The sequence below is a fragment of the Natator depressus genome, chromosome 3 (genome assembly GCF_965152275.1).
Source record: "Natator depressus isolate rNatDep1 chromosome 3, rNatDep2.hap1, whole genome shotgun sequence".
Lineage (NCBI taxonomy): Eukaryota > Metazoa > Chordata > Testudines > Cheloniidae > Natator > Natator depressus.
The window spans coordinates 169,528,558-169,544,804 of NC_134236.1; the positions used below are offsets into that span (position 1 = coordinate 169,528,558).

Below are 16,247 nucleotides of genomic sequence, written 5' to 3' on the forward strand. Positions count from 1 at the left end.
TTTTTAAATGTAGAATGTGTCAAAAATAAAATATTTGAGTTTCATAAGTAGTTTAATTCTTTCACTCAATAAATGAAAGTCTCTAGTAATGAAGTGAGATTCACAAAGAAGTGTGAATGGATTTTTTCTATACATGTTATATATGAATGAGATGAAACAGAGATACATCTTGGTAACTTAAACAACCAAAAAGGATAAAAATCAGCAAATATTGCCTTGAATATTTAAAGGGACAATGACTACTTAAAAACAAAGTCATGCTTCAGTTGGATTTTATTTCAAACAGATATTGTTAAGTGACATTTAGGATTATGTTACTTGAGTGAAAGAAATTATTTCAGTCTTTTCACAGCTTCTTTATGTTGTGCATTTGACAGCAGTGTGTGTCTATCATCAGTTTCACGGTTTCTGCTCTACAGACAGTTTGCCGAAGTTTCTCCTGCTTGTGAAGGTCTCCCACAGCAACAGAAAAGGCCAAAAAAAAAAAAAAAAAAAACAACCCGCCACCACACACACACACCCACCCACCCACAAAAAAGGGTACTAAAACCACAAAAATTCACCAAGGTACTCAAGACCTGGTGACAGACCCAAAACTACTTTTACCTCATTCATTAAAAATTGACTACATTTCAGAATTGATAGTGTCCCTTTAAATCCTGGAGAAAAAGTCATGAAAAAAATCTATGATGGTCACACATTGTTTGTTTTTAGAATAACTTTCATGGGGTAAAGTAATAGTTTGTAAAATATATTTATCATTTTATTTATTTACAATCCAGTAAAAACAAAAACAGCTTGAATTTCACACACAGTGAAAAAAGTGTATGAAAGAGAGTTCAATGCTTAATTAAAATACCAGTGTGTCTATGTGACATACCTTGGGGGAGCATCCTGTAACCCCCATATTCCTCATTTATATATAATCGTGATATTGCATATAAAACAGGCCATGTGAGGTATCAGGTGAAAGGTTATGATCTGCTGAAAGTCACTGTTCTATCTTAATATGTATATCATTAGTGTATATGAAGTTAGGAGAATTGTGTTGTACAGTAGTCACTAAAGTATGCTGTGGGTTTGGGAAGCGCCCAGATACTAGCTCCCCAGAGACAATGCCAAGGAAAGTAACCAACGCCCAGGCGGGTGTCAAACAACCCATCAACAGCCATTGTCCATCAAGGGAGCTACAATTCAACGACTCACCTGCATAAGGCCACACCAGGCAAATTGCTCAACCTTGCCTGGGGACTCAGCAATGCCCCCAGACATGCCTGGACTTGTGTTCTCCAAGCATATGGACTAAGGGCATAAAACAAAACACAGGGGCCCCATACTTCACCCTTCTCCTTCCACCACCTATGCTACAAGCAAAACAAAAAAACAAAAAACAAAACAAACAGAAAAAAAACAGGACTGAAGACTCCAACAGAGGAGACTGGCCCAGGTTTAAGGGACAAACCTGTATATTAACGACTACAATATCCAATGGGGTGAGAAAAACTGCTTAATCTAGATGCCCAGCCTAATAGGGTTGAGAGTTTAGACTGCGTGCTTATATTTTCTTTTGGTAACTAACTTTTTGCTTATCTCTTATAATTACTTAATCTCTCTTTTGTAGTCAAACTTCTTTTACTGTTTATCTTTACCAGCGAGTTTGCCTGAAGTGTGTGACAAATCTGCTCCGGTTTGCAAAGACTGATGTATATCCACTTTCCATTGATGAAATGGTGAACCAATTAATAAATTTGCACTGCTCATCTTGGTATATTCCTGAGGGGCAAGGCTGGGAGCTGGGGGGGAGGAGGGGGATTTGGCTGGTGCCTTTCTCTAATTAGTGAGTGGCTCTGGGAGCATTCATGCAATCTAGCTTGGTGTGGGGCTCCACATGCTGTTATACTGAGTGATCACAAAGCCTGGAGGAGTTTGCTGCTTGTCATTAGCAAAGCATTGTGAGAGACAGCCCAGGCTAGAGAGGTAAGGGGGCACAGTGGTCCCACAGTCCCAGGCTGCACCCAGGGATCCGGTCACAGTCTAATAATAGCTAACTAAAAATTGGCCAAGCAGCCTTGCTGCAATGCAGCATACAGCCAAGTAAATATCCAAGTTCTTCTCAACCTTAGTCTTGAGTTCCCTGAACAGGTAACATGCTTGGGACCTAGACGAAGGCAGCATCTTGCATAATTCTCAAGCAACCACCTATGAAAATCCCAGAAGCCATATTGCTGGCCTCTGGAGGGTGTTGGGAACATAAACCACCTAAAACAAAAAGGAGGATTGGATGGATTAAAAGGCAGAAAACATTTCCAACAAAAAAAAAAAAAAAACCCACAACCCGTAATATCACCTCTTTGTTAGCTCAAGAACTCCAATTAATTTTGAAAAGAAGCTATACTACCATTCTTCAATGTCTAACTTAAGCCACGGCATCCCTCTGTATTATAAATTGTATTACCATGGCAACAAACACTACTGATCAAAAATAATTGATTTAATGGAATTATGTCTTGAAAGTGAATATAAACCAAAGCTATATATTTAACATTTATTTAAACTAAAAAAAAGTTTTACACCGTTTTGTTAAGTTCCAGACACAACTGTTCAGCTACAATAATACACACTGTTCTCTATTTTACCAGCCTCCCTCAGGCTCTCACATCACTATCCCTGGCCTGCTATTCTGCTCCTCAGGCTGGTCAGTTCTGGACTGCTGCTTGGCCCTCAGCTTCTTGTCTGTCTCTACAATTCTGTTTTTTCTTCCTCAGCCTCCCCCAAGAACCTGATCTTCCTGGTGCTGGAAGTACAGAGAGAATGATACTTTGAGGGCCTGACCTATGGGTTATTGGACCCCACTTCTATTACCTGCACACGTCAGAAGCTTGACCTTTAACCAGTTTTCCTTTTCTGTTCTCTCACTTCCTAGAGATTAAAACAATTTTATTACACCTGTTACCTAACCAAAACAAATCCCACCACTATTATAATTAAAAATAATCAACCAACTGGGAGGCTCTTGCCTGGAATTAAATAATCGACCTATTCACATACAGTACCTCCTAGCCTTGTTCACCCTTGGGGGCTTCACAGCTTCCCGCCACACCCTGCATTGCAGCATGTCCAACCATACAATTTTTACTCCTGGGAAAAGTTCCAGGATCTGCCCCAAGTCCCTCTTAGCTTTGATCATTAGATCTACCCATTCTAAGAGTGATATCAAGTCTGCTTTTTGACTGCTGCCAGTGCATCCTTCGGACTTAATCTTTTTGGATTTCTCTTTCAAGGGACAATTTTATTTTGATAAAGCTATGCCCATGGGATGTGCAATATTCTGTTCAGCATTTGAGAAATTAAGTACAATGCTTCACTGCTGCAGCGATGCAGAAAGTAGTTTACAGCAAGTAGTGCATTACTCAAAGAACTTTTTGTTTGCAGGCAGGGTGAATTTGGATGAGTGTGTTAACCTGATGGAACACCTTTCAGGCCCTTGTTTAAGAACCGGTGGTACCCTAGTGGAGGAAGAAAACAGAGGGACCTTCCATTATACTAATTTTCCTGGGGATTTAGATAGACACACTGGCAGGTTTATCGCGACTCCCTAAGGATAAGATTCAGGAACTACTGGTCTTGATTAGGAGAGGTAGAGGGGCCTGTGACAGGCAGGGCCTTGCAGGTCGAGCTGGAGTGCCCCCATCAGTCCAGTATGTGGGTGGCCCACTCCACCACTTGGACGTGGACTTCCCCGTTAAGCAGGTTATCTCTGCCAAGTGTGTCCTGGCCTCTGGACAGGGTCACCTGAACGGGTGGTCTGTGGATTCCAAGCGGCAAAACCATCAAACAGTCTGTTGGATTAGCCCCCTGGGCAGGGTGAAGCAGCAGCAAGCAGGCTGCAGCTCCAGGGAGGGGCCAAAGTAAGAAGTCTCTATAGTAAGAAGTCTCCCTGGAGCAGCATACAATCCAATTGTCTGGGGAATTAGCCCCCTGGCCAGGGCGAAACAGCAAGTAGGCTGCAATCCTGGGGCAGGGCAAGGTAAGCAACAAAAACAAACAAACAATCTATAGACCTCCTGTTTCTCGGGGCTGGGGCAAAGTTTAGGCAGCTTCCTCAGCGGGCAGGGGCTTGGCTTCCACGGCAGTCTCTGCGGCCAGCAGGTCATCTGGCGGGTAGTCCAGATCCCCAGGCTTTACTGCCGGGGCGCTACAGGTACCCCTGCAGGAGCCAGTAGTGGGCTCCCTTCCTCCCTCCCCTTGACTGCCTTGGGCTGCCTCCTTTTATCCGAGTTCTCTGCTGCACATGCTCCAAATGGAGGAGAGGGTGTGGCTTCCTGGGTCCACAATGACTGGTCCGCCCCGGTGGCCCAGTGTGAGGCTGGTATACCCCATCACAGGGCCAAAAAAAAAAAAAAAAAAAAGTAATACTCTGTGAGCTGCAATCTATTATTGAGCATCTTAACTTTACCTGAGGGGTAGTAGCCCCAGTGCAGGCATTCTGTGCTTGGGTTGCAGCAGTCACTGCAGGCATAGCAAGATCTCTCCATTTTATATGAGTTACTGGAGAAACGAAGGATTTGGGGGTGTAGGAACTGTTTGAGCCATTTTAATGGAGGGAAGAATGACCAGACCTTCAGATCACACAGGGTTATGAGGTTGGTGAGGACATTTGCACTACAAATGTCTAAACTTTAAACATCCGTTTCTCTTCCAAGCACATGCCACAGGTTGATAGCTGGGTTTCAGTGGTGAAGCAGTCCTGAGCTGGCATGGGAGGAAGGGCATGTTATGGGACCAGCTGATGCCCCTTCTGTACACTGTGGAAGCGTGAGAGCAGACACCAGATATAACTAACTATAGCTCAGCTTGGGTAAAAATAATTTGGGAATGCGTAAAGTGGTAGACTTAACAATCAGAGCTAAGAGGGACTTGGGGCAGACCCTGAAACTTTTCCCAGTTGTAAAAATTGTGTTCTTGGACATGCTGCAACGCAGGGTGTGGTGGGCAGCTGTGAAGCCCCCACAGGTTAACAAGGCTCAGAGGTATGGGAGTAGGCAAGTGGCCAAATTCATGGGTGTCAAAGGAGTCAACATTTTAGATATGGTCATAGCATTTGGAGCACCAGAATTATTCAGAGAGGATGGGATCCACCTGTCAGACTTGGGAGCTGACAAATTTTTGGCGAATATTAAAAAGGGGGCATTAGGAGATGTCTGGGAACACAGCCAAGCTAACTGCTGGCACCTCTTTGTGATGGCTGTCCAGTGCAGGTACTCCATAAGAAAGGGATACAGGGATCAGATAAAATTGATTGATAAAGGATTTAAAGCAGGGGAGGGCAAACTACGGGATCACTGCTGGAAGGAAACACCCGTGCAGAGGTTTTCTAGTCTTTTCCACCAGTGTAGGGAAGCTAGAACATTGGGAGGAGGAGTCTGTAGCATCCCTAGGGTGTGTCTGTTGGGTTTGAAGTTGGAGTTGAGCCAGCCCTGAAGACATCTCATGTGTAGCCTGGCGTACTGGACCATGGAAGTGGTGGCTGCCATATGACCAAGGAGCTGTAGACAGATTCTTGCCTGTGTCCTGGGACGACTAGAGAGCGTGTGTATAAGTTGTGGGATAGTGAGGAATCTGTGATTTGGGAGCGAGGCTCTGCTTCGGATTGAGTCCAGATGAGCTCCAATGAACTCTGTTGTGTAGGCATCAGGGTGGATTTTTGGATGTTTATTTGGAGGCGTAGGCTGTGAAAGAGGGAGATGGCGAAATGGGTAGCTTGAAGTGTCTCGCCCTAGGAGTTGCCCTTGATGAGGTCATCGTCCAGGTAGGGGAAAAGCATGATCCCATGTCTGTGGAGGTGAGCCACGACCACGGCTAGAGTCTTGGAAAAGACTCTCGGCACTGTGGAGAGTCCGAAAGGAAGAACTCTGTATTGAAAATGGCTGTGACCGATGGTGAATCGTAGGAAGCGTCTGTGAGCTGGATGAATGGATATATGAAAATAAGTAAGTGTCCTGTAGGTCGAGGGCTGTGAACCAGTCCCCTTGATCCAGTGCAGGAATTATTGTGCCCAGTGTGACCATCTTAAATTTTTGTATCCTCATGAATTTGTTCGGTCGGCATAGGTCTAGTATAGGCCTCCATCCCCTGGTCTTTTTCTGGGTCAGAAAGTAATGGGAGTAGAACCCTTTCCCTCAATGTTGCGTCAGCACAGGTTCAACTGTTGTAGAAGGTGCGCCACTTCTGCGCGAAGTGTTCGTGAGAGGGGTCCCTGAAGAGGGAAGGGGAAGAGTAGGATTTAAATGGGATAAACTAACCAGACTGAACTATTTCGAGGACCCAGCGGTCCTGTGTAATCCACTGCCAGGCATGTTGGAAACTCTGGAGGTGGTGGCCAAATGGGCAAGTAGGCGATAGAATCAAGGGGTAGTCGTGCAGACCCTCAACTAACGTTTCAAAATTGTTGTTTAATTCCCCGATGGGTAGGAGGTGGTTGCTTGAGCTTGGTTTTGTCTGTGCTTAGTGAGGGTCTAGCGTGATTCTTAGTTATGTTGTATGGTTTGGGTTGAGGCCGATAATACTGTTGTGTGCATGGTCTTTGGTAGGGTTGGTTTATCTCCTGGAAGAGATGGGTGAATGCCCAGGGTGTGCAGTGTCGCTCTAGGATCTTTCATGGTGTGGAGTTTCTCTGTTTTTGTGGAAAATAAAAAGTTTATCAAAGGGGAGGTCCTCCACTTCGGTCTGCAGATCTTTAGGAATGCCAGATACAGAGAGCCATGAAGATCTGCATATAACCACAACAGCTGCAGTAGTACGGGCTGCTGTGTCCGCCATGTCTAGAGATGCTTGTAGGGCTGTTCTGGAAAATCAGTTGGCCCTCAATCAGGATTGATTTGAAGTCTGCTCTCCTATCATCTGGAATGTAGGAGGCAAATTCAAAAAGTTTATTGTACTTATTGAAGTTGTAGCTAGAGAGGAGGGCAGAATAGTTCACAATTCTGAATTGAAGAGTGGACGACGAATAAACCTTGCGACCCAATACGTCAAGGCATTTAAGGTCCCTGTCTTGCAGGGTGGGCCGATATTGTGGCTGTTCCATCCTTTGTGCAACTGCATCCATGACAAGAGAGTTCGGTTTGGATGAGAAAATAGGAAGTCAGCATCCTTAGCAGGAACATACTATTTACGTTCGGCCTCTTTGCAAGTTGGTAATAAAGAAGCTGGAGTTTACCAGAGAGCGTCAGCTCGTTCCAGGAGTGCTTTGTTTATGGGGAGCACGATCTTTGAGGGTGCAAAGTAGGGAAACTGAGGCTGGTGGTTGTGAGCTGTGACCTGATATGGAAGAGGTGCTGGTGGAGGAGAGGCAGGTGGGGAGAACTCCGCCTGCTGCTGTATATGGAGTTCGCTGTCAGTAAAAGTAGCCAGTTCAGGTCGGGAGAGCAGCTGTTCAAAAAGTGAACCCTGTGTATCCAGGAGTAGGGAGTTAGGCTCAGGTGGCACTGAGAGGTCACATGGAGTGAGAAACTGTTGCTCCTGCTCCCTGGGCTGCGCTGAGCCTGCTCTGTGCTCTAGCGTGTTATCAAGTGAAAGTGAAAGTGTCAGCGGTGCTGCGGAGCGCTTGGAGGTGCTTTGCAGGGGATCCGCTGCTGGTGCTAGGGTGGGAGGCAGGCTCGGTGCTGACGTTCTTCTTGGCACTGGGGTAGTGCGTGCTGTTGGCACCGCATCTATTTTCAGTGCGGAGGGGACAGGTGCCATGGAAACCTTCCCGGAGCGGGAGGTCAGGTCCCTGCCTCTGCACTCTCCTGGAGCCATGGCTGAGGCGTTAGAAAATGCTGAGGTGCCTGCCTTTGGCGCTGTCAGCACAGAAGGTAAGGCTCTTGCGGGAGACCCTTTTCCCTAGTTAAAGTCTCTCCTTTGAGACGGTTGTGCTTCTTGCCTCTGCTCCAGAAAGGGTGAAGAAATGCTCCCAACTGGTTCGGATCTGGCTGGGGAGCAGGTTTAACTTTCCCTATCTCCAAAAGCAGCTGCAGGGATTAGAAGCATTTTAAGCCACAGGTCCCTGTCGCACCGAGCTCTTGACTTGAGGCTCGTACAGTGGAGGCACTTTGCAGGGAAACTTATGTCCCTGAGGCTCTTCACACAACATCAGTGCCCATCCAACCGTGGCATGGAGTCCTGACAGGAAACACACTTTTTGAATCCTGAAGCCCCTGGTATTATGAATTAGGGAAGGCAGCGGAGAGCGTCTCAGCGGGAGCCAAGCGTGAAGCCAAAAAAGTTGTTTTGGGGGAGGGGTGGGAGGGGTTGGTTGTTGGGTTTTTTAAACATTAAGTAACTAACTATGCAACTACACTAAAAGAAGGGAAACAACTGGGATGTAACTAATATCTATTTCTATGTTCTTTGTTACTGTTTCCTACAGAGACCATGGAAGAAAAGTAGCACTGCCCCCAGTCCCGTCTTCAGCAGAGGACGGTTGAGAAGGAACCGAGGAGGGTGCGGGATGCACGTGCTCAGGAAGATTCCAACAAGATGGGAAATACCAACTGAGTGCGTGCATCCCGACCAGGCACTGCTACTGAAAATCTGATTAACGGCGCTGGGACACACCAACACCTAGAGTGGAGCACCCATAGGGACAGCACTCTAAAAAGAATGACTATTCCTCAAAATGTTGAGAAACACAAAGCAAACAAACTAAAACTGAGAATTTTCTTTCATCTCTTAGTTATAATTTATCAGAGCAGTGGATAAAATATTTTCACACTCATGTGCATATCGATTTTTAAGTTGATGGTATTTTATGGCCCCGACCCAATTTTATTCAAGTCAGAGGAAAGACTACTATCAAATTCAATGGTATTGGATAGGTTCTTAAAGAAACACAGATGGTATTTCGCTATGTATCTGCTTTATTTCTTATGTGCTGGCTGTAAAGCAAAGCAACATAACAGGTGTCCCTTTAATATCAGTTCCCCGCATACCCTCAAAAATATCAACTGTATTCACAGGAAGAAGAGGGGTAGAGGTGTGTGTGTGTGTGTGTGTGGGAGAGAGAGACACACACAAAATTATAAGCATCTGCAAATATTTCCATTACAAAAAGTATAATGATAAAGGAGTAAAACCTGAGCTCTGCACTAAACCGCAGGCTTTCTATTGGGTACCGGGGAGACAAATTTCTGACACACATTCATAGATTGCAGAACACCAGCAGGGCTGCTTAGTGACTACTAATTTAATCACAGGACTGCAATGGCATTCTGTCTGTCCATCTAAGGTACTTATCACCATGTCATACAAGAACTTCCAGCCCACAACCCTTTTCTCCAGTTTTATTCAGTGAATTCACATAGTGGTGGGGCAACTGGCCATACTCATCCTGCTTCTCCACCAGCCTGTCTCTGCCAGTAAAATCCCCTCTATAGTGGCACAGAGAAAGATGCCACGCAACAGAGTTCTGTAGGATGATGGAGAACAGTTATTCTTTGTGGTGACTCTCTAGGCCTAGTCAGAAAGCTCTCCAAGTTGTACATCTGTCATCCAATGAAACTAAAACACAGCATGTTTAAAACAAACAACACACAGTCAACATGGGGAACTCATTGCTGGGGATGTAGTGAAGCCCAAAAGTATAACTGGATTAAAAAATAATTAAGTTCACGGAGAATAGGTGCGTCAATGGCTATTAGTCAAGATGGTCAAAGATGCAATCCCATGCTTCAGGTGTCCCTAAACCTCCAACTGCCAGAAGCTGGAAGTGGACAACAGGATGGATCACTTGAAACTGCCTTATTCTTTCCCCCTGAAGCATCTTGTACTAGCTACTGTCAGAGACAGGACACTGAGCTAGAGGGACCACTTGTCTGAACCAGTATGGCCATTCTTATGTTCTTATCTGCCTAAGACTGTGCAGAAACTAGTGCACATATACCAATGGACAATAAAAGACTTGGCCAGTTCAGATTAAGGGGAAATAGTAGTAAGTAGTGGCAAATAGCGCCCCCGAATGTCCCCTCTAGCTATAGAAATGAGTAAAGGTTTATGGATAAATGAATGCAACTAAAAATGCAGAGAAACACAGTACCAAATCATAACTATATGTTGAAATATGGTCTCTGAAGTTAATAGAAAATCTGTGTGCCCACTGTGCCAAAACACTTAACTGTGTTTAATAGGAAAATATCTAACCTGCAATAGCATTAAAAAACATGCCATCCTAATCTTTGCATATTTTAATAGTGTACAGTGATAAATGTGTGTACATGGTGTATATATATTTGCCTCCTGTATTTTGTGTAGGTATCTTTAATAGCCACATAAATTTGCAGCACCATTTGATAAACAGCAGTTTTGATACAAAGATTTTTCTTTTTAAAACAAGTAGAACCTCACACACCAGGGGAGGGGGGGTTTGAATCACATGCTCCTCCCCAAAGACAAAATTTCCTGCCAAAACCACACTTGTCTGAGACACATGATGGGCAACATTCAACTTTGGACCAATGACATGTGTAAGATTTAGTAGCTCACAAACTACAAGAGGTAAAACCAGACATTTTTGTACCACCAGAATAAGAGCTCTCACTTTCCAGTGGCATGCAGCATTTGTTTCAAGCTCTAGTAGGTGTTACGAATTATACCTCACAGGTCACGCACACAAACTGCTGCGAATTATACCTCAGCTCTAGTAGGTCATGAAGTATTAAATCTTACTTCAAGTTGAGAGCTTTCATTATGAAATTCTGTTTTCAATAAACTTTGGACGTTTTGAAAATTTACTAAATTATAATGTTTCTCTTTCTCTGAGGTTTGAATGGTTATGTCATGTCATGGTAATGAAGGTTGCCTGATGTCTTGCATAGAGCTTTGTTGTTTTTAGGGCTTTTCTTCAAACTGAAAAAATGTTCATGCACTTAGAGAATGTCAGATGTGCACACTACATAAATAAAATAAGTTTGTAAGCATGAGACTATGAAAAACAGTATAAATAAGTATGGTCATAAGGACACCAGATTAAGAACTAGACTTAGGGTATGTCTACACAGCACAGTTATTGCCAAAACTTTTTTCTTTTGCAGATACTTAAAGCCCCCCCGCAAAAGACAAAAGTTTTGCCGACGCAAGCAGCAGTGCGAATGCAGCTTTGTTGGCAGGAGTGCTCTCCTGCTGATAAAGCTTATGTCGCTCGGGGGGCTGGAAGTATTTTGTCGGCAAAAGTGCCGAGAAAATAACGAGGAAGAGCATTCCCACTCGCTGACTTTTAGCGACTAAGCTGTGTTGACACAGCCTCATCACTAAAAGCTGCGTAGCGTAGACAAGCCCTAAGATCACCTGCACAGTGCACCCACAAGCCAAAATACAACCACAACTTCCAATGACTATTAAACTAAATGGGACAACATATTTCAATACAGAAATAAAACCCCCTCTGACCCATACCCCTAGTTGGCACCTACCACCCAACACTGGAACCCAGATAGGGTTGCATCATACAAATATAACTCCTCCTTGATGGTGACTCCATCCTGAAATATCCTTTCCTGAACCCCTCTTCTGTCCTTCGAAGAACCTCACAACCTCTCCAAGTTAATCACCATAAGGAGCTACCCACAGACCAGGACACACTAACTCAAAGTGGCACCAGACCCTGCCAGAACAGATACAAAACCTGCAGACATATCTCCACTAGGGATGTAAAATATTAAATGGTTAACCGATAAGCATTAATCTTAACATTAACCCACCCTAAACATTAACCCCCCAGCCCTGGGCCGCGCCAGCCGGAGCAGCCCCAGCCCCGGGCCAGCCGACTCCAGCCCCAACCCCACAGGCCGGCCAGAGCAGCCCCAGACGCAGCCTCTGACCCCAGCCCCTCTCCCTTTAATCAGTTAAACTATATAATTTTAATTGTTTAAATGGTTAACTTTTTAAATATTTACATCTCTAAACGCATCTTTCAAAATCCAGGGGTCTTACACATGCCTATCACAACATATGGTATCCAGTGCACTAAATGCCCAAACAGCAACTATGCTGGTGAAACCAGACAATCACTACACTCTCAAAATGAACTCTCACGAAAATGATAAGACAAAAACACCACATCACCTGCTGAACACTTTTCATAAAGCAATCACTCTATATCGGACAGTAGTAGAAAGAGAGAGCCTGACACATGACGCTTGGTATAAGAGGCCTGAACTAAAACAGTGGTCAAGCCTTGTACATATAAGCCAAAGTTAGCAAAAGTCAACTGTGACTAGAAATCAGGCCCTGTTACAAAACATGCCTGCTTTCAAGTTCACAGAACCTGGCAAGAACTGGGCTGGCATTGCAAAAAACACACATTCTTAAGTAGTGCTAGGCACAGGACACTCATGGAAACACATTCCAGAAGGGTGTTACCAGAACACCCCGATCCAGGGTTATGGTGTAAACACACTCCCCAAAGATGATACAAGGACATACTAACCCTCTCTTAAAGAAAAGGTTACAATGACAGGGTGATGAATAGAGATGTTTGATTGAACCAACATGTACAAGGTAAAGGGTGGTAACTAATCACCTCAATACATCAAGGGGCAATATGTAACTTGTTTGCATCAGTATATAAAAGAAAGGTCACAGAGAGTGCATCTTTGGCCAGCCAAGAAGGGAATGGAAAGTCCCACCATTCACCAAGCTGCGTCCAGTGCAATGGGCATGCATATGCTAGTATAACTGTAGACACTGATCCGGGGAACTAGGACCTTACTTCATTGACAATAAACCTGGCTAGGTGCCTTGGCTACCAAACCAAGTCTTGTGGTCTGATTGAGAAGTTGGATCAGAGTCTTCTGTATGGCCTATCTGGCCAGAGCCAGTGCAGCAAGCAGAGAGAATACACAAGCAGCCTAAGACTTACTACACAGACTTATCAGTCCTCATCCTCAAAGGAAACCTGCACAACACTGTCAAAAGATGAGCCTGGGAGTTTAAATTTATAAGTTTGCTAGATACCAAAAAACATGGACTGAATAGACACACTGGATTTGTGGCTTATTACAACAATCTATAACTCATTAGCAACTAGCCCCAGCTATTTCCCCCGACCCTCTCCTTTCTTCCTATGACTGGAGGGGTTTTAAAAGGCCACTTCACCTTGAATGGTCCCTTGAAATGTGTTAACTACTTATGCTAAACAATCTGTTCCATCTTGTATTTAGTTGTGACACTCTAAGGAAGGCTATGTCTACGCCGCCATTAATGTTGGTCCAACTTATGTCGCTTGTAACAGAGTGCTAGGCAAGAGCAGCTGGGCATACACTTTGGTCATGGCAGCTCCACTCAAACAATCCAGAATGGAGCTGGTTAAACAGAGCTGTGCCTAATTGGTTGGGGAAGTAGAGCTGGAAGGCTAATTAAGCCATTAAGCAGAGGCTATAAATAGGCATAGGAAGAAAGTAGAAGGTGGGCAAAAGCAGACAGTAGGAGGAGTAGAGAATTTGCTCTTCCCTGCTTGTTGCAGGAGCTGGGGACTCCCTAGGACAGTTGGAGCAGAGCCATATGCGATATGAAGCGGTGGGAAACCCACATTGTACACAAACTACTCAAGGTGTTGGACCAGCACAAAGGTCTCTGAGCGGTTTGTGGACCAGAGCAGAGGCAGGAGTCAGAGGATCCAGTTACATTGCTCCGGGATGTGAATAAACCACCCCTCTGAGCACCATAAGCTTCACCAACAGAAGTGCCAGTGTGGTGAGCACAAGCTGCTGCTGTTCATTGGGGGTGGATTAACCTCCCATCGTCTTAGAGTGGCTACACTAGATAGCTCCCAGTAGCGCAGCTGCATCAGCACTGCTGAAAGCTCTCTAGGATAGCCATAGCCTAAGGCTATATCTACACAAGCACTTTTGTCAGTAAAACTTTTGTTGGTCAGGAACACCCACACACACCTGAGCGGCATAAATTTCTTCGACAGAAGTGCCGATGTGTACAGTACTATGTCAATGGAAGAGCTTCTCCCACCAACATAGCTACCGCCGCTCGTTGGGGGTGGATTAATTGCGACAATGGGAGAGCTCTCTCCCCCATCAGCATAGAGCAGCTACATGGGACACCTTACAGTGGCGCAGCTGCAGCGGTACAGCTGTGACGCTATAAGGTCTGTAGTGTAGACATAGCCTAAGTTTCCCAGACCTGAAGAAGAGCTCTATGTAAGCTCCAAAGCTTGTCTCTCGCCATCAGAAGTCGGTCCAATAAAAGATATTACCTCACCCACCTCGCCTCTCTAATATCCTGGGACTGACATAGCTTCAACAACACTGCATACAAATTAAACAGAAGTAATTTTACAGCAATTTGAAAGTATAGCATAAATAACCAATTTAAAATATTTCATTATTCCCAAAAATTAGCCTTAAAATTAAATTAAACACCCATTTTAAAAAATTGTGTACCTTTTCTAATGCAGATTAGCTCATGTACACCACAGGTTCGTTCTCCACCTATTTGAGAAAAACAACATTAGAAAATAGTAAATAGGTATTATGAAATGTATTCTAATATTTAATGAGTTTTACAAACTGCAAAAAAGATAGAGGGAGAAAACTGAGTGTCACTTAATGAGGACATTACAAAAGAATAAAACAAGTTCCTTTTTTCAGAGGATATTATATGTAAATAGGAAATATGAAAACTCAAACAGTTCTTTGGTATTACCATTCTACTAAAGATGCTATTATTCATGCACTGAATTCAATGTATTAAACTGAATATTAAATTATCCCTAAACTTTTCATGTGGACTTTACACATAGAAATCTGTGAGCTAGTCACCCCAAACCTTTTCCTAACTATAAACCAAGTCCTCTACTTCTGAAAAGTTGGTGAGCCACTTGATCAGCACATGGAGTTTCAGAAAGCCAAAGTTTTAGAACATCACGTTGACATTCTGTTGCAATGTCTAATTGATAAGTTGTACAAAACAGGTTTTATCCCCTCAGGAAAAAAAAAAACAGAGGTTATTGGTGTCGTTCCCATCACCCCAGGTTTTATCAGGTTTTTCCATTTGGTGAGGGTTTTTTTAAACTTATGTTACTTTAAAGTACTTAAATGGGCATAACATATACAGTACTTGAAAGCTCTTTGTTACTAGAAAAATTAGGCTGTAATTTCAGACTGTGAATGAAAACTAACTGTTCCAAAATGTTCAAAGGGAAGCAATGAGAACATTGAAACTTATTATGCCTACTAGGGAAAGTTAAGAATTGTCTAGAAGCCTAGAGAAAAAGAATGGGATTAGTCATTGGTGATGAGAGAAAGGCTTGGTTATTGGGTGAAATAAAGCATTCATTAAGTGTTAAAAAGAGGGGTGTGTATTTATATATATATATATATTGTGGTAAGATGGCCAATACTAGTATGGTGGGTCCTGTGCCTTTCTTGGCAGGGGGCTAAGATGCCAGCCCTTGCCCCCGCTCTTGGGATGCTGAGGTCCCTGATAGTGGCCCGAGAAGGTGGGAAAGAAGGGAAGCGGGGGAGGGGTCTGGGTTTGCACCTCACTCTGAGCCCCAGCCCCTGCAGGTTCTTCCCCTCTTCCCCCTTGGGTGGGGAACCTTTGGTCCCTAGATGTTGGGGAAGGAAGTCTCCCTCCCCTGCTGGGGCAGGGTCTCCCTTACTTCGGTTCTCTGGTTTTTCAAATCTTACAACACACCTCCAAGCTCCAGTAGTAGTCCTCCCCCTCCCCCTCCCCCTCCCCCTCCCCCTCCCCAACTGCCTGAAGCAGGGGTTTTTATTAGGTTCCTGACAGGGCTTAATTGACTACAGGTGCTCCAATTAACCTGTAGCAACCCTCCCTAGTCTACAGGGAGCCACGCCTTAATTAGCCTAAAGCTTATATATTTCCCCTGTACCACTGCTCCCTGCCGATGTCTCTCCCTCTGAGGGAGAGCGCTGGTGCTTAACCAACTAGTCCTGTCCATGCTCTGGTACCGGCTCAACACCCTGATCCTGGCCCCAGGTTTCCTGACCAACCTCCGGACATCGATTCTAGAGTTCTTTTGGTCAGGAATGCACTGGGCCCCTGTTGGGGTTCTTCATCTACCCCTGAAGGAAGGAGGATAGGGCCTGAAGTGTCTGCACACTCAGGTCCGTGTCTTCCGCCTCCAGGCCCTGCAGAGGCTCCTCTATAGTGCAGGTAGTTCGACGTGGAGCATACTAGCGCACGCCTTCCTGCGCCGCTTCCAAGGGCTCCGATACGACCGGCAGCTCTTTTATCTC

General features: G+C 44.6%; 1 protein-coding gene across 3 annotated transcripts in view; it reads right to left on the minus strand.

Annotated features, from left to right (window-relative positions):
- SYT14 (synaptotagmin 14) overlaps positions 1-16,247 on the minus strand; it is a 175,146-nt gene that overhangs the window by 144,151 nt on the left and 14,748 nt on the right. For all 3 annotated transcript variants that reach the window (XM_074949326.1, XM_074949324.1, XM_074949327.1), the window contains exon 2: positions 14,427-14,474. In XM_074949326.1, coding sequence (XP_074805427.1) covers positions 14,427-14,474 — 48 coding nt within the window. The remainder of the gene's footprint in view (positions 1-14,426; positions 14,475-16,247) is intronic.